General features: G+C 50.9%; 4 protein-coding genes and 1 long non-coding RNA gene across 8 annotated transcripts in view; 3 read left to right on the top strand and 2 right to left on the bottom strand.

Moving 5' to 3' along the window:
• LOC122381101 (dynein axonemal intermediate chain 7-like) overlaps window positions 1-2,282 on the bottom strand; it is a 52,967-nt gene extending 50,685 nt beyond the window's left edge. For both annotated transcript variants that reach the window (XM_043364881.1, XM_043364882.1), the window contains exon 1: window positions 1,951-2,282. In XM_043364881.1, coding sequence (XP_043220816.1) covers window positions 1,951-1,953 — 3 coding nt within the window. In that variant the 5' untranslated portion in view covers window positions 1,954-2,282. The remainder of the gene's footprint in view (window positions 1-1,950) is intronic.
• Window positions 2,283-3,565: 1,283 nt separating this feature from the next.
• Window positions 3,566-8,733, top strand: LOC122381118 (GPI mannosyltransferase 3-like). Its single transcript, XM_043364943.1, has 6 exons — window positions 3,566-3,595; window positions 4,888-5,116; window positions 5,391-5,538; window positions 5,862-6,125; window positions 7,823-8,008; window positions 8,340-8,733. Exons 1-6 carry the CDS (start codon window positions 3,566-3,568, stop codon window positions 8,731-8,733), a joined length of 1,251 nt encoding a protein of 416 aa, XP_043220878.1.
• Window positions 8,734-9,420: 687 nt separating this feature from the next.
• Window positions 9,421-10,749, top strand: LOC122381099 (transmembrane emp24 domain-containing protein 1-like). Its single transcript, XM_043364879.1, has one exon. The coding sequence runs from the start codon at window positions 9,421-9,423 to the stop codon at window positions 10,099-10,101; it is 681 nt and encodes a 226-aa protein (XP_043220814.1). The 3' UTR covers window positions 10,102-10,749.
• LOC122381097 (uncharacterized transmembrane protein DDB_G0289901-like) lies at window positions 10,452-22,049 on the top strand. Of its 3 annotated transcripts, XM_043364876.1 has the most exons (12): window positions 10,452-10,594; window positions 10,865-11,243; window positions 12,509-12,562; window positions 14,222-14,407; window positions 14,688-16,366; window positions 16,406-16,646; window positions 16,863-16,993; window positions 17,340-17,458; window positions 17,717-17,825; window positions 19,023-19,176; window positions 19,492-19,661; window positions 21,164-22,049. In XM_043364876.1, exons 2-12 carry the CDS (start codon window positions 11,174-11,176, stop codon window positions 21,320-21,322), a joined length of 3,072 nt encoding a protein of 1,023 aa, XP_043220811.1. In that variant the 5' UTR covers window positions 10,452-10,594; window positions 10,865-11,173; the 3' UTR covers window positions 21,323-22,049. The 3 variants fall into 3 exon arrangements, with proteins under 3 accessions (XP_043220811.1, XP_043220810.1, XP_043220812.1); XM_043364875.1 differs by having other exon boundaries at window positions 14,688-16,646; XM_043364877.1 differs by lacking the exon at window positions 12,509-12,562 and having other exon boundaries at window positions 14,688-16,646.
• Window positions 19,522-22,236, bottom strand: part of LOC122381100 — a 44,989-nt gene continuing 42,274 nt past the window's right edge. The window contains exon 3 of the long non-coding RNA XR_006256463.1: window positions 19,522-19,626. This is a non-coding gene — a long non-coding RNA (uncharacterized LOC122381100). The remainder of the gene's footprint in view (window positions 19,627-22,236) is intronic.

Below are 22,236 nucleotides of genomic sequence, written 5' to 3'. Positions count from 1 at the left end.
CGCGACTGGCAGCGCCCCGTTCACTGGTCGACAGGAGAGGAGGCTGGCGCTGATCTCTCCCCTCCCGCGTCGTTTTCCGGACACGCAGAGGCGATGTGCCCCTGCCGGTTGCAGTTGTAGCACCTCACGAGGCTCCGTCCACCACGGGGGCCTCCACGGCCTCGCTGTCCGCGGCCTGCCGTGCAGTCGCGGGCGATATGGTTCGGTTGCCCGCACGAGTAGCATTTCATTGTGGCCGAGAGTGCTCCAGTCCTTGTGCCAGCGGCGGCGGCCGCGGTGTTTGTTTCCTCGTCGGCTAGCACGGCCCGAGCGCGACCGATAAGCTGGCTAAACGGCATGTCCTCCATCCGTGATCCAGCCCGGAGCGCACGGCGTGCTGAATCTGGCAGTTTGGCCACGAAGGCACAGGCCAGGCTGTCGTCCGGCATACCTCCGAACAAGCCAGCCAGCCGGCGCAGCTCAGAGACGAACACGTCCACCGTCTCACCTGGACGCAGCCTTCTACGTTCAAATTGGTCGTAGGCTTCAAACCGATCCGAAGCAAACGCCGATGTCAGGGCCCTTTTGATGTCCTCGTACTTCTTCTTCTCATCTTCTCCGAGCTGTTGATATACCGCAAACGCACCACCAGTGAGTCTCAGCGGGACGACGACGTGCAGTCCCTTGATGCCGCGCAGCTGACACACAAGTTCGACCTTGTCCAGCCACTCGCACACGGGCTGCGACACACCGTCAAACTCCGGGATCAAGCGGAGATCAGCCGCAGCGTCCGAACCATCACAGGTCTCCTTCTCGTTCCCCATCACGGCAGTCTTCCAAGGCCGAAATAGCTTGTGGTAGACTCCTTATGTCCACATTGCCGTTGTATTGCCAGCTGCCTCCGTCGCGCGCCGGCCCAGACTGGCCGGGGGTCGTACGTGACCCTCCTTTTATTCAACAGGTTACGAAACGTCTAGAACACGCCCAAAACGAGTGCGAACTTGCACAGCAGCGACGAGGTGACGGAAGGCGCCAGCTTGGCGGCCTACGTGCCTTAAATGACATATCTTAAATTTACAATTGCGCTGCGCGTGCCGCCGGCCGTCTCCTCCCGGCCCCGTCCCGCACAATGCCATATAACTCATCCCGAGCCTGGACGGGGCGGCGGCGGCGCCGCAGTGGCACGGCGGCCACAAGATTCTAATACATATGGGCAGAATGGTCGTGTTTCTGTAAATATGCTGTTGTTTTTTACGTGCCTCTTCAGATCAAGAGATATTTGTCCTTTTCCCCGATTTGGCTGGTTATTATCAGGACAATGATCTGTCCTTTCGTTGTTGGTAAGGGGCCCCCATTTGGTTGAGGGGGGCCCACTTTGCTGGGGGGCCCATCGCGAACGTCTCTCACCCCCGTCGCCAGAGTTCTGGCTGCGCCACTGGGGTTGCGGCGTGGAGGCATTTGACTTTCCTGAGGATATTTTGAAAACAGAAGCTCTTGAAACATGAAACATGCATTTTATATTATTTTAACGGTCAAAACAGCGGCTGATGTCGGTCCAACGTCGGCTGGACCTCAGCAATTGATCTCGGTCCGACGTCGGCTGGACCTCGGCTGAACGTCGGTACATGCGGGGCGGGCGTACCTACATACCCGACATCCAGCCGACGTCGTGCCGAGGTCGGGCCGACGTCGGCATGCCGATGCCGAGATGCCGACGTCACCCCGACGTCGGGCCGACGTCGGCATGTTTACTGGGATAGTTCCAATCACTGATTCTAAACGCAAGAATCACTGCCAAAACTCAGATCAAGATGTTCGATAAAAATACTGACACTGCGTGAGCACTGAGTGTTAAAGTGTAGAATCTATTCAGGATGAAAATATCAAATGAATGGAATTAAAAAGTATTGATCATTGATGTTAAAACTAGCGGCTTCTCAAGTCTCAACAAAAACTTAGGTAGGCACTTACCATGGTTACAAGATGCTTCCTGAGGTGTTGATTCCGCGTATAATGCCGATCTTCAGTATTTGTGTATGAACTATGAAGCCTCAAAATTGGAAATCAACCAGTTAGCGAGAAATTGAAATGGCCTATCAATGCATGACACAGAACAAATAATGATCGCATGCCTTCCAATGCCTTCAGCCGGTCAATCCAAGGGCTTACGCCACGGTGGGTTTACGCTTCACTCAATATACCCTGGGTTTACGTATTTATAGTCACCGTGGGTTTACGCAAGGGTTTACGGCTTACGCCACATACATGGCCTTGATCCAAGGTTTCAAGCAAAACATAAAATCGTTTTTAAAAGTTACCGTACATTTCTTTTTAACTAAACATATTTCATTAACAAGGATCACTCAAATTTTTTAAAAGGTTTTTCGAAAAGCATGTTACTTTTGAAAATTTGAACTAAAAAAAAAACAAAAGATAGGCATTTATCCATAACATAAGAGAACAAAAATTAATTAATATCAGCTGTTGAATGGCTATTGAAAACATTCATATATGGCGCAAGCGATTCAAAATACGGTGGAGGATTTCGGCCGGCGCGCGGCGGCGGACACTGTGCGGGGCGCTGGTTGGTGGCTGGTGCATGGTGGGGAAGTTGAATTTTGGGATAATATTGCTCTGTTTTACGCCTTCGCATTTTGTTTAGGTGAACGCCTTGTCTTCAATAACTTTGGTAATATGCATATTATACATTCAAAATCCAAACACATGCTTAAACATATTGAAGAACTGAGCTGATAAATGTGTTTTTGACTCCTTCTTTTTGCTACCGCCTCAGCCTACCGCCTGCAGCTTTGACTTAAAATTGTATAATTTTTCCATTTTATGTATCCATCAATCAGTTTCTTATAACCATCAACAAAATTTAACTATGTCCTTATTTTTGGAAGCACTGACTTGAATGGGATGTTCATGAACTCGAACCGTGATATTGATATCAATAAAATTGTCATCCTGCAATCATTACAATTATCTAATTAAAAGAGATATGAAGATATTGACACTTTAAGCAAACTAAGATTGTACTGAAATTTACTTCAAAGAACAGGAAGACTTAATCAATCACTATTAGGACATCAACTTCTGTATATCTAAGAATGAACATGGGGTCAGTTTGAGCAGGATTTGGATTGTTTTTGCTGACTAGTTCTGATTCACTTATTTATAATGTCTTAAATAACTACTAGTTTTACCACTTGGTTTTACCAGTTTGATGGCGGTGTGAGAGCTACACTATTGTCGTCAAAGATGACTGAAAATCCACATTCCACAAGTGCCGCTGCATTTTGTTGTGTTGTCTGGTTGGATGTTATTTTAATTTTTGTATGGATCCAATCGCTGTAGCATGTTTCAATGTCATTTTACAAGTTTTTTTTTAATGAGCTACCCAAAAATTAAATATTATGAGCTTTCACATGCATTTGCAGAATCTGAGTATCTTCTGTGTGATTCAAAGTGATTATAAAGAATAAGAATGAATGCTTTTCCAAATTAATCAGGTTGAAATAGCTATTTGTTGCTTTATCAACAAAGCTTGTTTTCATGTATGTTTCAGCAAAAATTTGGAAACATGAGGAAGTGGCAATTACTCCTGCTCTTTGTAAGACTTGTGTCTGTCATTGTTGTTCAAACTTCATTTGTGGCTGATGAATACTGGCAGTCCTTAGAGATTGCTCACTTCATCTGCTTTGGGTAAGTGTTTTTTATCTTTATTTGTCTTGTATAATATATTTCCCTTGATTTATAATCTAAGCTGATCTAAGCTCCTAGAAATACTCTCTTTCTAAATTACTGATAAGTGTTCATCTATAGGTAATTGATATTGATAATGTATTGATATTGATATTGATATTGATATTATAGGTAATTGTCTTCTATATTCTTAGGCTGTTGCCTGTCGGTTTACTTTTAGGCTCTTGCCATCTTGTTAATTTATTTGGATTTTGATCAGTGTTATCACTCATATTTATTTCCATCCAGTGTGTGTGAGTGGTTGTTATTGTCAGTGTGCGACTGCATCCGTAAGTGGGGCTTTGCCTGTGGACGCTATGCCAATAAATAAACAATAAACAATAAACAATATTGCTATAATGACCTTACCTACCTTCATTGACATAGTAAGTGGCAATGAGTTTTCTCAACCCTGTTTTAGGTATGGCTATAAGACATGGGAATGGAAAGAGGGAATTCGAAGTTACCTCTTTCCAATGATGATTGCTGCAATCTACAAGATTTTACAGTTGTTGGGACTAGACTACAAACATGTGCTGGTATGTATCTATCTCAAAATAATTGGTGCTGTTGAAAAATTGTGCAATGTAGCAAGTGCCATTTTTTTCTTTATGGTGTAGTTTTGGTTGATGAGCTTTTATAGACAAGAGTGATATTGCTGCCCAACTTTTCTTTTTTATCATGACTTGTTTGTATTGCAATTTGTTGTATTTTGTCTTGTCTACCTAATTTGCTGGCCTGCTGAAGGTGTGCTCGTCCTGACCCTAGGTCACCGTCTGCTGGTGGCGCTGCTGACCTGACCCGAGGTCACTGCCCTCTGACTCACTGCTCCTGACCCCAGGTCACCGTCCCCCGTCTGCTGGTGGCGCTGCTGACCTGACCCGAGGTCACTGACCTCTGACTCACTGCTCCTGACCCCAGGTCACCATCCCCCGTCTGCTGGTGGCGCTGCTGACCTGACCCGAGGTCACTGACCTCTGACTCACTGCTCCTGACCCCAGGTCATCATCCCCCGTCTGCTGGTGGCGCTGCTGACCTGACCCGAGGTCACTGACCTCTGACTCACTGCTCCTGACCCCAGGTCATCATCCCCCGTCTGCTGGTGGCGCTGCTGACCTGACCCGAGGTCACTGACCTCTGACTCACTGCTCCTGACCCCAGGTCATCATCCCCCGTCTGCTGGTGGCGCTGCTGACCTGGGCCGGCGATGTGTCCCTGGTGGAGACGGCTGGTCGGCTGTGGGGTCCGCGCGCCTCCTCCGGCACCGCCTGGTCGCTGGCCACCTCCTGGTGTCTGTTCTACTGCGGCTCCCGCACCCTGGCCAACACCGTCGAGATGGCGCTGCTGGCCGTGGCACTGCGCTGGTACCCGTGGCGGCCGGAGACCAAAGGTGGGCCCAGACACTGACTGACGGCCCAGACTGGTATGACCCTGACTCGGACTTTGAAAGACCGGAGACCCTGACACCCGGTAAGTTATTGGCCTCGCCCTCACCTCCTGAATAACAAAAAAAAAGTTTCTTGTGCAATCCCTTTTCTTTCAGTCGCACATATAGTGCAAGTAGTAACGTCAAATAATGTGTCCGGATACCGCCACATCCCTTTTCCACTCATTCCGTTCCACTGTCCCGACCACTCACCAGTCACTGTTCACGCGGTCGGCAGGTGGCGCCTCGTCGCTGTACCTGTCGGTGGGGGCGCTGGCGACGGCGGTGCGGCCCACCGCTGCTTTGGCCTGGCTGCCTCTCTGGGTGGCTGAGATGGCCTCGTCTCCCCGCCGGCGACAGCTGCTGCTCATCACAGCACTGATAGGGTAAGGAGAGTCTCGTGACTGGTACTGTATATAAGTGTTGGAGTTGTGTTGACAGAGAAGGGTTGTGTGATTTATGATCGGTTTATTAACGGGTATCTGACGCTATAGATGACTGAGGCTGAGCTATGCTAAGAATATTCGGACAGGCGATGCATTATAACATGAGCACAGGTATAGTTATTTTCGAACGTTCATAAAAACAACGATTTCCGGAAAATGTTATCGTCTGCAGAACGGGCTGATATCATACACAAATTATATCGGCGTGTTGCCTCCCCCTCAGTCCCGTTCTACTTCTGACACATCTGACCCTATTCTCGCAGTGTGTCGGCGGTCGGCGGGTGCCTGCTGGTCGACTCCCTCGGCCACGGCAGCCCCCTCCTCAGTCCGCTGGCCTTCCTGCGGCACAACGTGCTGGGCGGCGTGGCCTCCCACTACGGCACCTCGCCGTGGCGCGCGCACCTGACGGCCAGCCTGCCGACCCTGCTGGGCGTGCAGGCAGTGCCGGTACTGCTGGGGGTCCGCCGCCCCGGTAGGCCAGAGACGCTATGTCTGGGAGCCGTCCTGTGGCTGGTGGCCGTGTACAGGTGAGGTCGGACGCTGGGAGGGGCGGTCTGTACGGGATACGGCGTGTGGCTCGTGCGCCCAGGTGGTATCCTGTATCTATATTTTACTGTGAGCTAATGCCTGATCATGGTTATCGATGTTTGTTGTTCATGCTTCGTTATTGCAATTGTTTTAGCCCTCGCCGGCACAGGCCATTTTGCGTCCTTCGACGGCACAAGGGGACCCCCTCGCGTTTGGCCCCTGATCGAGGTAGAGCTTAGCGGAAAAAATGTTGCCCGTGACGAGAAAAAGCCGATGATACCCAACTTTAAGGTCCTAGGTCATCGGTTGACCTTCCAGGTCAGGTCAATGACCCAAAAGTCGGGAAAATCGGGACCTGTTAGAACGTCGTAGTGCGGCTGCTACGGGGTTCTTCGGGGTGCTGATCACGAATATCATGTTAGTTTTGATCACAGATGATGTCTTTATGCATTTAGGCCAGGTCGGGTCAGGTCAGGTCAGGTCAACCAGTAGGGGTCCTGCCAGGTATTCGTAGTACGTGTCAACCGCCTCTGACAATTTCGTAACATGTTACGAAGGCACCAAAACTACTTCGTAAATGTTCAAATGGTTGCTAAATTCGAATTCAGCTCCAAAAACTAGCCTAGAAACATGTAAAACTCTAAAAAGTGGACCGAGGTCATCAAAGGTGACCTTCAGGTGACCTTGACATCCACCCTAATGCAGCATGGGAGCAACATCAAATCACATGTTTGAACGCTTGAAACCACGAAAAGACTGCAAGCGCGCGGCTAATGCGAGCCGACATACGCCGAATCGCGATTCCGACCAAACATGGTCCCGGAAAAGTAGGTCACAGGTGAAAGGTCATTTATGTCAGGGTCATGAAATTTTCAGGATATGTGTAAAATTGATCATGGCGTGGGTACTGAAAGTCTCGTCGCGATCGGCCGCTTTTTACGCGAGTTATTCGCGAAAAACCTTAAATCACCCCCCCCCCCCCGTGCATTCTTGTAGAGCTATTTCTTACAATGTATTATACATTTTTGTTATTTATCAATAATCGAGGTTTATTGCTGAGATGTATTACGCTGAAAAACGATTTTTCTTCTTTCAGCGCTCTGCCTCACAAGGAATTTCGGTTCCTTCTCTCCATCTGGCCATTTTGCGCTCTTCTGGCAGGAAAAGGTTTCGTCCAGCTGAGTCGCATGAGTGAGAGGTGAGCCTTTGACGCATTATTTGTGTACCTTTCAATGAGGAAGACATTTTTAAGGTCATCCAAGATGCGGATGTGGTGGTTTGTACTGTAGCAACTGCCAGCAAACAGAGGCCGCTGAAGCTCACCAACCGGGGTTGATCATTATTTGTATGAATTTTATTATGTTGTACATATGTCGTACTTTATGTATTTACCTGTAGGTATTTCATATAATTTACATCGATACAGACTGGAATTACTGTGTTAATGTTACTTACAGTTACAGTGACGAATCGCATGAGATGTAAGGATCGCTTGGGTAATTCACAGTGCACACTGAACACCCATGCGATTCTTAGATCTCATGAGTTTTTTTGTGCATCACAGACGGCTGAGTACCATTTGGTGTCATATTTACGCTAAAGGAAATACTATATCCACAGCATTTCCAAATGTTTTCCAAATGAATCATGTTTCCACGGTATTTCCATCCCACCACTCCGATGCTCTCCCCTGCAGGTGGTGCTCGGCGCTGAAGGTGCTGCTGGTGGTGACGAACCTGCCGGCCGCCCTGTACCTGGGACTGGTACACCAGCGCGGTCCGCTGGACGTTACCGCCGTGCTGGCCGCGCGGCTGGCAGAGGGGCCCGCTCACGCGGCGTCGGTGCTCTACCTGATGCCCTGTCACAGCACGCCGCTGTATAGGTAAGGGGGCGGTCAGTGAGTGAACTTGAGTCGGATAGTGATCGTCACAGTGGACTTCGTTAATTTTCGTGAATTTTTGTGCTGTCTGATATGCATGCCGATAAGCTTCTTACCAAATGCATTGATATGTAATGACCATATGCACATACACGGCTATGATCTTTTCTCGGAATCTTGCAGCGTCTAGTGGATTTAGAACCGGTTTCCCTTGCCCTTGAGCTTAAACTTGTCCAGAGATGCTGGCTCTTATCGTCTTGCTTCATTCCTCTGTGATGCCTTTGTGACACAGGATCGTTAATTACTTCAAATAACAATGCGATTCTCCTCGCAGCCATCTTCACGTCAACGTCGCCACTCGCTTTCTGACGTGCGAGCCGAACCTGGAGGGTGTCGCCGACTACACGGACGAAGCTGACCGGTTCTACCAGGACCCGGAGCTGTGGCTGCGCCGCGAGTACCCGTCCCTGTCAGCCGGCTCCTCTGTGCCGCGGACAGGTGGGCCCGCCGGCCGGCTGCCCAGCCATGTGGTTCTGTTTGACGGCCTGTGGCGGCGGCTGGAGCCGCTGCTGCGGTCGCACGCCGTGTGCGGGGACGTGTTTCACGCCCACGTGTCGGAGGAGCGCCGTGGAGGACGAATGCTGGTGCTGTGTAGAGAAGGCTGGGAGACTGACGGGGTAGATCGGAAGAGAGGAGAGGAAACTAGACATGGCGGTAGTGCCCGATAGGCGGCGCATGTTCCAGGGTTAGAACTCAGGAGTGCGTTCAGTGGTGACGAAGATGATAGTGGAGCTGCCGTTGGTGCTTCCCGAAGTCCAACTAACTGTGATATTGTGTGGGTGCCTGCCTAATGTGATATGGTGCCTAGCAGCTGTGATGAGGCTAGTGTTATGCTTGCGGTCCGTGCACTCTGACCTATGAAACGCTCGTCACATTTGTTATTGTCGCTTGCACTTCCATGTCCACCGAGTTATTTTTAGTGCAAAATGCGCTGTGATACCATAGTTGCTGCATCTTTTAGATGTCCAGGAAAAATAATACGGTGCTTCTCATAAGTATGGCGGGGCCCAATAAAGCTGGTCACGTGCTACCTAACGATAACGAATCGGCTATTTCATTGCAGAGATTGCGCTTGGATTGCGCTACTTTTTGTGGGTGATGCGGGTAGCCGGCCTTGCGGGTAGCCACGGTCATAGAATACTAGGCGGGTAGCGGTCGATGCCAGCGGTGGTGATTGGGGCATCGGATTCCATTCAGTTAAATTCTGTTAAGACGTTGTTTTGTTTTGTTCATCATTTTGCTCAATAGTTAATTTTTGCTCCAAAATAAGCAATTCGAAGACTGGAATCGTGCAGCAAATATCAAAATGTGCAGCTGATACGGGCTTTTGCGGTGCATGAAAGGAGCGATAAGTGATGTTTCATACGCTCCTGTTGTGTTTGCTGATCAGCTTCATTTGTTTATCATCGTCTGAATCACAGTTCACTGTTAACATCGACCCTGGAGATGAGAGGTGCTTTTACGCCCCCGCCGAGACCGGTGAGAAGCTTGTCATCCAGTATAACGTCGTGCAAAAAGGAGATGAGGCCGAATCGCGGATCAACTTTTACCTCACTACTGCGTCTGGTGCGATAGTGGCCTCAGACCTCGAACGCAGCCGGAACTTCCACAGTTTCATTGCCGAGGAAGACGGTGACTTCAAGGCGTGCTTTGGAAACTTCCTCACCTACAGCATCAAGCAGGTGTTCTTCACAACCTCAGTAGGAAACCGAAGCGGTAGTGATTGGAATCGCCAGGACATCGTCTTCGAAGCGACAGAATCTTCGAAGGATTATGACTTCAAGCTGTTTGACATCGAGCACCTGATCGACCAGATGGGTGTGCGTCTGTACCAGGCTCGGCAGCAGCAGCGGCAGCTGCGGCTGCTGGAGGCGCGGGACCGCAGCGTGGCAGAGGCCAACCTGCAGACGGTGAACCGGTGGTCGCTGCTGCAGATGGCCGTGATGGTGGCCGTGCTGGCCGTCCAGGTGCTGATGGTGAGGAGCTTCTTCTGCGACCCCGTGCCCCGCGCCAGTCGCCGCTGGCGGTGGAAGTGACGGCTGGCCGACTACTGCTTGTTTTGCACTCCCTGCGTTGAGAATGGAGAGTCGCCGCCATCATCAGCGTGTTTACGGTGTAGTGCTCATGTTTTATTGTGCGATAGTGTCTGATGTGGCACTGGCGGCTGGTTCGTGATAATTTCCATTCATGCTGTTCTACCGGGTGTGCGCAGATAATGGATATAGGCCTGGCTTAAAAGATACTCTGGTTTTTGGCCGATGGCTACCGGAAATCATGTGTCTTTACGGTTCTCTGGTGTTCTCTGGTGTCGGTAGTCGTATCATAAAAGAAATACTTCATCCAGGACAAAAACAAAATATCCTGTTCATTGAATGCCTCGAGGGTCTGGAAAACTACGGAGAACACAGTAATTCGCTGACCCATGTTTTAGAAAAGGGAAGATTACCCCACTCTTTTTTTCGTTTCTACAATATAGCGTGAAGCATCTGTATGTGATGGAGGTCGGACCGCACGTTGCACGATACAAAGGTAAGCTCGCTAATCCAGCTGTAGGCATTTGGTCAAAAAACATGGAGCCATTAGTATGATAGTTTATTTATATTTGCTCGCAGTAACGTCTTTGTTCTCCTTTTTATAATTTGACTTAGATATTGAACGTTTAATAAATATGATAATTGACTGAATTTTTACTTGTTATGTCTCCTAACTCTGAATCACGCCATGCTATTGTTGATAATATACCCGTCCCATTTTCCGTCGAGTCCAGCCTGTGCTTCTCTTATTCTCGGTATTTTCCAGTCGGACCGGACCTCGCCACTGCGGACCGTTCATCACGTCATCGTTCAGCAGCGGACCGGTCTGCCGCCGGGGTGCCCACTCCCGGCTGCAGTCGCGGTCGATTGGGGTACCCTGAACCGTCACCGCTACCGGCGCTGTTCCGCTCCCCTGAGAGGATCCCTCGGCGGCGCTGAGCGGTCCGCTGCAGTGCCGGGGCCGCCCGCCCGGCTGTGGCGCCGGCAGTGCCGTCTCGCGGCGGTCTCTCAGTCGGCCACCAGCGCCGTGTGTGATCGTACGGCTGGTGCCGCGACATCGTCCACCGGTCTCACCATGCGCGCGCTACCCGTGCTGGCCGCTCTGCTGGCCGTCGTCGCCGTCTGTGCAGGGATGCGGTTACAAGGTAAGTGCGACAGAGGGGTGTGAGAGGAGGCGCCGCGGGATCCGGGACGATCTGACGCGTTCCTCGCACTGTGTCGATGGTTTACTTTACGCCAGTGTGGGTCAGGCTTTTGTTTACATTTCGGCAGTGTATACCGACCCCGTTCTGTAAGAGGACGCCTGGTTTCCCAACATATGTAGGTTACTGGTAGGACCCAGTTTATGAAGTAGTTCCTCGGCTGTAAACGCTGTTCACCCAGATGTTCGTTGCATCGCTACCGTTTCTTATTTCAGAGTTTAAAATATGTAGTTTCGATCCAGTCCTTGACGGTCTCTCACACGCTTCCTTTCGAGGATAAAGCCACATACCTCAGTTGTAGCTAGTTGGGCCTCAGGTGAGGTCAATAAAGGGAACATGTGGTCACCATTTGCCAGGTTCAATTGCCTATTTTGCATTCTTTTTCTTGGTAATGTTACCGTTTGTGATAATGATTTGTCACATCTAAGGAACTTTTCTGTTAAAACCGAAATGCGATAAAACTGTAGATGTTTCCATGTTATCAGTTCGTTCAGAATGCCAGAGTTTGAATCTCATCCCTTGCCTTTTTTCCTTCAATCGTACGTCTGAAGCCAGTAATATTGTCGATGCGTTTTGCATAAACGTTGGATTTTCCTAGTCGATGGCGATGACGCGACTTTTGAGCCCTGGATGACGCTGAACTACCGGGGTAGACGTTCTGGGGCGGATGATGACGTCATAGTTGACGTCATCGGTGCGCCAACCCGGAGTTTTGCGCAAATGCACCAAATGTTTACTACGTCACTAAACATGGTCGGTAATTTGTCAAATTGCATTTTCCGCCCATGACTGCGTGGGGTCCGAATTCGCCCTCTTTTCCTGCATCTATACGGATTCCGCGATCACTTAGGAATTTAGGTCGGTTTCGATATTTTTGAAAAGATAACGTTGTTATGACATATTGCCTTCACCCTTGATAAAGCTAGTGCAAGCAGAGAAGATATGAAGCATACCCACATGCAACCCACATGTAGCCAATCTCTTCATACTCGTATGCTGTCACTGTGTGCAAGGTGCTATAATCGTTTCGAAGTTATTCCCTGGTTATTCCCGACCGTCTTGCCGCTATTATGCAGTTTGACTCCTCTAAATGCGACACCTACAGCAGGCATTTATCTGTTAGGAATTAATAATAAATAGCCCAGGCGTTCACCTAGCAGAGGACCCACGCGCGCGCCTGTGAACTGTTCAGTGTCGCTCCGTTGCAGGGTGGCGCTGGAATCCCCGCTGGCAGCGGCCGCAGACACGGTCCGGTTTCGCAGGTACCGTCTACGGCAGGCGCTGGCCTTGGTGGGGCCTCGCGGCGGGCTTTCCGTATTTTGGCGGGAGGTCTCGGAGCGCGAGCTTTGTGGCGAAACGGGGGTATTTCGGACGCATGGAAAAGCAGTTATAAGTTGCGATAGAGTTGGCATGTCACAGAACCTTCAGCTGTAGCTTAAGGTTCAGCAGTTACATGAGCCATGCATCCATAGGCCGTGTGGGCAAGCATGCCATGGGATACTGTTAGGGATGGGTGGATGCTGAGAAGACGGGACGCCCTGCGCTCTCCTCAAATACGGAAAAGCTGCACGCTGCACTAAAAGTATGCATGGGGGTTGATGCCATATCAAATCAGCCATAGTAAAGTTCAAACATAATTATTACGTCAAACGATACCTTTTCAGAGCAGGAAGGATGGTAGGAATTAGGGGAACATCGATCACCGTCATTTTATGACTCATCTAGCCGCATATTTTACGTGTGCGTGCATGCTATAACGTGAAAAACATTTTTTTAGGTATATAGATGAATAATTTTTTTTTAATTTTGTCCGAACCTTTTGATGGGAAGGATTCACAAGGACAGAGCCACCGCTAAGCGAAGCTTGTTGCGATGACCCTGCCCTCTACCCTCCGATCGCGCAATTCCAGTTCTATGGCAGAATTTAGAGTCCAAAGTTTAACGTGCGCACAAAGCCGCGCACGGCCGGTCCCCTCGCTGACTTCGCCTGGCTACGGCCTGCCACCAACCGCAACCATACCTGTCAGGAGGCCCATAAATGTCGAGCGCCCGTCGCGCTTCGAACCCGGACTGTTATAACCGGGAACGCGTGCTCTCACCACGCGGAGTCCAACGCTCTAACCAACTGAGCTACGGGACCGGCAGCGTAATAAGTAGCGAAGCTTAGCCTCGCATTTCATGCGAACAACAACCAAACAGAGACGACAACAAGGAGAGATTCTAACTTCTAAGGAGTAAGGAGGGACCGGTCTGCTCCGTCTTAACCGCAAATGCATGACTGCCTGATAGAGTGGGCACCCAGGCCATAAGCAATGGGATTCTGGTAATGTAATATTGAGTTATTCTCGCAATTGCATGATACTGGATAGCCAACTATGTATGTACTCACTACCCAGTGATGAGGAAAATGCTGTAAGAAGGCAGCGATGTGGCTATTTATAGGTTTGTCCATGATGGTGCTGGTTCCGAGCGTAACCATGGCGTGCAACCTCAAACGGTCAGTCTCTGAGTTCATGTCATCTGGGCGCTGTCCAGCCATGTGTGTACTCAGATGAATGCATGCTCGAGTTTTATGTACCTAAATACATTTCACTCAGACTGAAAATAGCTGTCAGTGACAATGCTACAGGGTAACTATCCGCGGGAGTCCTCAGGACGGCAGAAAACCCGAGAGTTGAAGATCTTGTTAACATTGCCAGCAGTGCACCCGAACTGTTTGGGCTCATGACTATGCTACTCTGACACTGTCTCCAAATAGTTAGCTGAAACCGTAATACGATCACCTCTCCTGTTGCCGTCACAGCCGTTCCTGGCTCGTTATTGCACATTCTGGTCTACGAACGCCGTTCACGCTACGATTTAGCGGCACCACTGCATTTCCTGCCGTCGTTACCACCCCGACTCCGTCCTCCTGCCCTCAGACCCTGAGGAGGAGACCACGCAGGGCCGCAAGCTGTGCACCACCGACGACGGCTTCGAGGGCGTGTGTCGCCGGCGGAACCGCTGCCCGCCCAGACGTCTGCGCGTCTCGGCCATCGAGACGCTGTGCTCCGGCGGCCGGCGGCGGCGCCGGAAGATCTGCTGCCCGTTCCCGCTGCGACGCCAGAGTGAGGCCCCATTCAGAAAGCAGAGGGGAACGGAGACGGAGTTGTTTGTGAAGCTTATACATTACCACAAAAGGTATCACTTCGCCGATGACCACTGTAGTCCGGGCGCCCCCCCCCCCCCAAAAAAAAAAGGTATCACTTGCTTCGTTGTATTTGATTGTTACACAAATGCTTTGAGGAAGACTGTTTGGTAATTGATTTTCCGTTGGCGCAGTCCTTTGGGAGATATTTCGTTCATGAGTTTGCCATATAACTTTAACCTCTGTTCATTTCGTTTCAGATATTGATCGTCCCGAGCCAGATCCGGTCGAAGTGACCGTGGAAGTGGAGCCGGACCCTGCGGCCGGGGGAGGTGTCGAGCCGGCGGGCTCCACGGCCGGTGACCCGGGCGCGGGCGGCTCGCTCGGCTCGCCGCTGGGAGGTCTGTTCGGCGGCGACCCGTGGCTGTCCTGGGGCTCCACGGCGCCGCCCCAGACCAGCACCGGCAGCGGGTTCTCGTTCGGCACGAGCCCGTTTGCTGGCATTGAAGGAGTGGTGCCTCAAAGCGGCCGTCTTCGACCCTCTTCTGGCTTGGGCGGTGGCGGTGTATTCTTTGGTTTGAGACCTTCCGCTACGCCGGAACCCGAACCAACTCGAGGATCACTAGGCGCTAACTTTGGAGGTTTCGGTGGTGGCGGTTTTGTAAGGCCCTCAACTACCAGTGCCCCTGCCGGTAATGGTTTTGCCGAATCTGGTTCCCCTGGCGGAGGTTTCGTGGGGAGTGGTTTCACTAACGGCGGTTTCACTGGAGGTAGTGGTTCTGAAAGTGATATGTCTGGTGTTGGGTTCCCTGTTGGCAGTGGTACCTCTAATGAAGGGTTCGCATCTGGGAGTGGCACGGGTGGTGGTTTTTCCTCTGGAAGTGACCCTCCTCGTGGCGGATTCCCGTCCGATGGAGACACTGGCTCGGGGTTCGCCTCTGGTGGTGGTTTCGCCGAGCCCACCAGAGACAGTTCCTCTGGTACGGGATTTGCCATTGGTGGCGGGTCTTCGGACGGGGGATTTGCCATATCTAGCGGTGGCTTCTCTAGTGGAAGCACACGTAAACCTTCCAGCAGTAGCCCATTCGTCGGAGGGTTTGGTTCTGGTGCTGGTGTCTCTGTCGAGAGCACTTCGAAACCCGCCGGAAGTGGATCTGCTGGCACCGGGTTCTCTTCTGGTAGCGGTTTCCCTGGCGGGAGCTCCTCAAAGCCTTCCGACGGCGATTCGTCAAATGAAGGCTTCGCCATGGGAAGTGAATCGTCTACTTCCGGCAGTGGTTTTGGCCGTGGCAGTGAACCACCTACTTTTGGCAGTGGTTTTGGTACTGGCAGTGGCTCACCTGGCCGTGGTTTTGGCAGTAGCGGAGGCTCATCTGGCAGTGGTTTTGCCACTGACAGCGGCTCATCTACTTCTGGCATTGGTTTTGCCACCGACAGTGGACCGTCTACCTCCGCCAGTGGTTTTGGCCGTGGCAGTAGTTTCGGCACCGACAGTGGGCCGTCTACCTCCGGCAGTGGTTTTGCCACCGACAGTGGGCCGTCTACCTCCGGCAGTGGTTTTGCCAGCGACAGTGGACCGACTACCTCCGGCAGTGGTTTTGCCACAGGCAGTGAGCCGTCTACTTCTGGCAGTGGTGTTGGCAGTGGCAGTAATTTCGGCACCGACAGTAGACCGTCTACCTCCGGCAGTGGTTTTGCCACCGACAGTGGGCCGTCTACCTCTGGCAGCGGTTTTGCCACCGACAGTGGACCGTCTACCTCTGGCAGTGGTTTTGGCAGTGGCAGTAGTTTCGGCACCGACAGTGGACCGTCTACCTCTGGCAGTGGTTTTGCCACAGGCAGTGAACCATCTACCTCTGGCAGTGGTTTTGGCAGTGGTTTTGGCACCGACAGTGGACCGTCTACCTCCGGCAGTGGTTTTGCCACAGGCGGTGGACCGTCTACCTCTGGCAGTGGTTTTGCCACAGGCGGTGAGCCATCTACCTCCGGCAGTGGTGCTGCCACGGGCGGTGGTTTCGTCGGCCCTGGCGGGGCCGGTGGTGAAGGGGGCGGCCTCAGTACCGGAGGTGGGGGCTTCGCTACTGGTGGCGGCGGTAACGCTGGCGGTGGAGGAGGCTTTATCGGCGGAGGCGGACTGATTGGCGGTGACAAAACCACGAATGAGACTCTCTCGGGGCGCTTGGAGTCCTCTACTGCCACACCCGCTGTAACGCACGCAGGTAATACACTAACCCCTAAAGAATTATACTCCACTGTTGTTGATACTACGTCTACTGAAATGCGATTTTAATCCTGATATTAATTAATTCATTGATGTAATGTAATGCACAATTGCCTTACCACGGAAAAAGTGCGAAAACTACCGCCGTATTTTATCACCACCGCGGAACGCCTGTTCCTTGCCGATGCGTGGCTGACCGTGTTGGTGCTCGCAGAGTGCGGGCTACCCACGCCCAAGACCGTGTGGCTGCAGCAGGACCAGCAGCCCCAGGCCCGATCAGACCTCCTGTTCGACATCCGCGTTATCGGAGGCAAAAACGCCGAAATCGGAAAATGGCCCTGGATCGTAAGTGAAATGTCGGCCGACATGATAACCTAAAGCCTATTCACACATAGGCGGCGGAACGGGGAGGGCACCGGGGCACCGTGCCCCCCTTTGATTTTGGCATTTAACATTAGCCCTATGGGCGTTGTACGGAAAGAATGGGACCAAAAGTCGGCAGTGCCACCCCTTAATTGGGGGTGTTCCGCCGCTACTGTATTCACATGGAATTTCGCTTGCCCATGAATCAGATTATTAGAGCAAAGCTAAAGTTTTCTATATGAACGTCTGTGAACGATTATCCCAGTTTCCCTTCTCGTATGCATATTTCACATGCCACAGTTTCTACCATCCCTGGCTCTTTTCGCAGGCGCTGATTGGAAACAAGCAGGGCAACAAGCCGCCGTTCTGGTTCTGCGGCGGCACGCTGATTGATAATAGGAACGTCCTGACGGCGGCGCACTGCCTCAAACCCAGAGCTGTCAATCTGTGAGTAACCGATGTCACAAGGAACAAATGCTCTCCGCGCGCCAGTCGTGTTTAACTCGTCAAAAAAAAAAAAAACTCAGCACATCATACTTGCTTTGGGTGTGATTTATCCACAAAATTTGTCATTTTCTGTTTTTAAATTAATCTTTTTAGTTTCACCAATATTTACTATGTCATTTGCTAGTCAAGACGCCTTTGATCGAGAAATGCGAGTGCGTGTAGGCGCGTCTGACACCGGTGTCGGCTGTGCGCCCTCAGGGCCACGCTGGTGGTTCGTCTCGGCGAGTACGACACCTCGACTGGCAATGACGGCGCCAACCCGCAGGACTACGGAGTCACCTCTTTCACCAACCACATGGACTTCGCCGTAAGTGACTCGAGTGTTGCGGCGATACACAGGTATTTTTAGCTTTTGAGTTAATGTTTGTAGTCTCTTTTTTATAGATTTAGTCCGAACCTTTTGCAGGAGCCGTCTGCTCGGTCGATAGCTTCCGATTTGTTTGTTTGTTTGTTGTTGTTTTTTAGGCTCTTTCGATCTGATATGACCATTTTAGAGCCGGGAGGATGATAGGAATTAGTGGGAGACATTGGTCTGGGCAAGCACCCTTGAGAGTCACCGGGGCTGAGCCCGTCCGTAAGGATAGGCCGAACAGCCTCCCAAGCACTCTCTGCACCCGGCTACGGGTATGCTCCCTTGGGAGCAGCGGTGCCGCTCCAATAAAGCAGCCTGCATGAGATAAAGTTGGCCCTGTGCACTGCCCAGCCCGGACGGAGGGTTGCGACGTTGAGGAGAAAGATTTGAATGTCCTGAGGATGGAAACGACGGACGGGTGGATGCCTTCCGACGTGCCTACCCACAAGTGACTGAAGGAGCGGAACCCTTCTGGTATGTTTACTGCTCTCTCTCTCGTGTCACCTGTAAGCTACCTAGCACCCAGACCCACGGATGGCCGGACGTACCTGCTTTGTTCTATCTTGGTGCTTCCCGCCGATCAGTGGACAACTGCCACTGTCCTGCCTTTTTCCGGCGCCGCCCACAGGGCGTCATACCTGACACTACTGTCCTATACTCCACCGGCGCCGCACACAGGGCGTCACACCTGACACTTCTATCCTAATATACTCCACCGGCGCCACCCACAGGGCGTCACACCTGACACTACTGTCCTATACTCCACCGGCGCCGCACACAGGGCGTCACACCTGACACTACTGTCCTATACTCCACCGGCGCCGCCCACAGGGCGTCACACCTGGCACTGCTGCCTATACTCCACCGGCGCTGCCCTGAATGACCTAGGACCATGCCGCTCCCTGCCGGTATAAGCTCCCAGTGACCGGCACACCACTATTTTGACCTCCCTTACCGTGCTGCGCTCTATCGGTAGACTCCCACTGACCTCCACACCCCTATTCTGACCTCCCTTACCGTGCCGCGCTCTCTCGGTACAGGCTCCACTGGGCTCCACAGTCCACACCCCTATTCTGACCTTCCCCGGCTGTGCCACCCTCGCCAAACACACCCCGATGCTGACCCCTCCCGACCGTGCCACCCTTCTGTCAGTTCCCGGTGCTGCACGACGACATCTCGCTGGTACACCTCGACCGGCCCGTGGTGTTCAACGAGGCCATCAAGCCCATCTGTCTGCCGGAGGGGCCGAGCGGCGACTACGCCGGCAGTCGAGTAGACGTGGCCGGATGGGGCTACACGGAGTTCGGTAAGTCGGGCAGGCTACCCGGCGGGGACGGCGGCGTGAGAAACTACATTCGAAGTGATGTGATGCCATATCATTCATTGTAAATTTGATCATTGTAAATTTTGTTTTAGATCATTGTAAATTTGACAATGGAGAATATCACTTCATCTTAAGAATATCAAAGCGATATGTGATCTCGCTCATTAAATCGCCTCGTTTAGAACACAGCTCCAAAAACTTCATATTTCATCGCCACTCACCATGAGTCACCACCTCGGATATTCGGCGGCCATCGCGGCGAACACACGAGTTACAAGTTGTTTTACCTGCCGCCAGGTGGCGAGTCGAGCAGCATCCTGCAGGAGGTGAAGCTGCCGGTGGTGGCCTTGCCCGACTGCCAGGCCGTCTACGAGTCGTCCTCCAGCTTCAAGAACCAGTTCCCGGGCGGCTTCACCGACAAAAAGCTCTGCGCTGGAGAGGAGGAGGGCGGCAAGGACGCCTGTCAGGTCAGTGGCCCGGCCGGCGACACGTCAACGAGCCGCCGCAGGGTCAAACACGCTCCATTTTTCCTCTGTAGATGCATGAGTTTGTACTCCTATGCTTTCATAGTTAACAGCTTTCATAGTTAGCCTTATTATCCTTCGCCCGAGTGGGGGAGGGGGTGTTTTTGGCCACACGTGCCAGTTTTTTTGCGTGTGTAAAGAAAACCGCGGCGCGCAGCACTGCGAAACTCGGAATGGGTTATGAGTTATGATTCATACATTTCGCATCGTGTGCAAAATTGTTGACCCCAGGTCACATAAGGTCAGATCACCAGGTCAAGTTAAGTGACCATGCCTCTTAAAAACTTTGCGATTCAGTCATTCCTACAACTTACATCCCAGAAGTTTGAAACTCGGGCTATTGCGTGAGGGAATCAGTACCAAATTTGAATATCTAGGAAATTTGATATCGGTGACCTAAGGTCAGGTCAGTTTTGTGACTCCTCCATTTTAAGTCAATAGGAGAAAAATGAAATGCTCTTCTTTTGGTCGAAAACACCCTAAAACATCGGAACGCTTGTGAACATGACACACTGAATGGTAAAATTGCACCTGTGGGCTGTGACCCCTTTTATGGCGCTCTGGTCATCTCAGCTCATGAGACGTAACTAACAGTTTTTTTTTACAATAACTTTAGAAAGAAACATGCTAGAGCACTGAAAACACCATGAATGTGTTCAGCTCAGCAATACGAATCAAATGATATGCAACATGACCTTTTCTGTGACCTTGACCTTAGGTAATTTTTTTTTAAGTTGACCTTTCCAGGTCAACTTGTATCTCATTCAACGCGTCTCGACGAGACAAACGCGATGTCGTTAAAATCAGCGTAATACAAGCTTGGAGAGAAAAGTTATTTAAGAAAAAACGTTTTCCGCAAAAACGTCCAATTTTAAGTTATTGTCCTCTGGAGGCTAAACCGTTGACCTTAGGTCAAATCTGAGAGCAACATTCCGAAAGGCATTTGAAAGAGCTATCAAATGCGCTTTTCCGAAACGCTGTAGCTCTATTGGTTCCCGACTTATGCGCCGTTTCGTGAAAATTTGTAAAAATCGGGAACAAAAAGTCACGATAGTTTTACCCTTGGTGATCTCCAGTGACCTCAGCGATGACCTAATCGAAAAATGACCTTTATAATCCTGAAAGATCGTAAAGCGAGCTATCTATCGCTTTTCACCGCGTCTTTCTAGCTTACTTACTTTCCGAGATAACTTGGTGTGGCCAAAAAGCCCCTCCCCCCCATGGCAAAGTTGGCTGAAAGGCCCACCCGGGAGCGAGTTTTCCTTTAATTTTTGTAGTTAATGCTGGTTAGTTTTCCTTCCAAATCTCTTGATTTTGTATTAGTTTCAGCCTCTTTAGTTCGTTTCTTCACTCTTCTTACTCGGTCGCTATGCCCTACGGCCGCGGTCAGGGTCCCCTCTACTCTCTGGCCGAGCTGAACGTTCTATTCCCCGTCGGGCACGCAGGGCGACTCTGGCGGGCCGATGGTCCGACAGCTGGAGAACGGACGCTACGAGCAGATCGGTGTCGTGTCGGCCGGCGTCGGCTGCGGCAAGCCCGGCTTCCCGGGCGTGTACACGCGCGTCAGCGCGTACCTGGACTGGATACAGCGGAACAAGAAGTAGCCGACGGCGGGGCGTGGGTGCGCTGTGGGAAATCAATCGGGTCGAGCGAATGATTCGGTGATAATGAATGGAGTAATCGAGCAGTGGGGATGATTCTTGCAGTGATTCTTGACAATCGGGTGAAATGATAGTGTTTTGGGGAGGATAGGAATTCCTTGTGAATGCGGATCATGATTGAAATAAAAACGTTTATTGTGATGTAGTTTGCACAGTGGATCACCTGATAGCCGGGTGATTGTTGACGCCTGATGGTATGCTGTACGGCTCTTCAGAAATGCGCTTTTGGATACGGAGCAGGCTTCCAAGCGTTGTTTGTAGACACAGTGTTTTAGGAAGCGTATTGCGTGTCGACTTTGCTATTAGCAATTACGTTCCTTTGTGCCATTAATATTTGCATCGCTTGTTAGCTTCTGAAGTCAAATTATGTGTCTTCCTTTGTGTTGGTGTGTGCTGCTTGAGAATGGACACTGAAAGTACCGAGATGAGCGTATGTGCTTTTGTCATAGGTGTGATTGTTGGAAAGTGATTCCAGCTGTTTAGCGACGCTTATTATGTGTTCTTCTGAATTAAAGTTAAAGACTAGAAACGCGTCGGCCGGGGTTACGAGCTTTGAGCTGATAATTTTGTACGTGATGTGTCTTGTTCAATGTGCGAGTGCGTAATGGTGGCCTAAGAAATGTATGCGATATTTTTGTACACTTAATGTTTCAATAAATGCGTACTTTTATTTGTTTTTTATGTATATGCATTATGCATAGCATATTTTGATAAATGTGAGCCAGTTGCAATGTCTGCGATAGTAGGAGTAACCCAGCCAGTAAAAAATTGGTATGGGCCGTATCTGGTTTTACTCTGGGTAGCTCCGGTACTTACTCCGGCCGAAGTACGGGCAAGGTCTGGAGCTCTACTGGAGC

Source organism: Amphibalanus amphitrite, unplaced genomic scaffold (assembly GCF_019059575.1).
Source record: "Amphibalanus amphitrite isolate SeventyFive unplaced genomic scaffold, NRLGWU_Aamphi_draft 000114F_arrow, whole genome shotgun sequence".
In the NCBI taxonomy this organism is placed as follows: Eukaryota; Metazoa; Arthropoda; class Thecostraca; order Balanomorpha; family Balanidae; genus Amphibalanus; species Amphibalanus amphitrite.
Note: the sequence above shows the minus strand (reverse complement) of the source record. Positions and strands in the feature narration are given on the sequence as shown.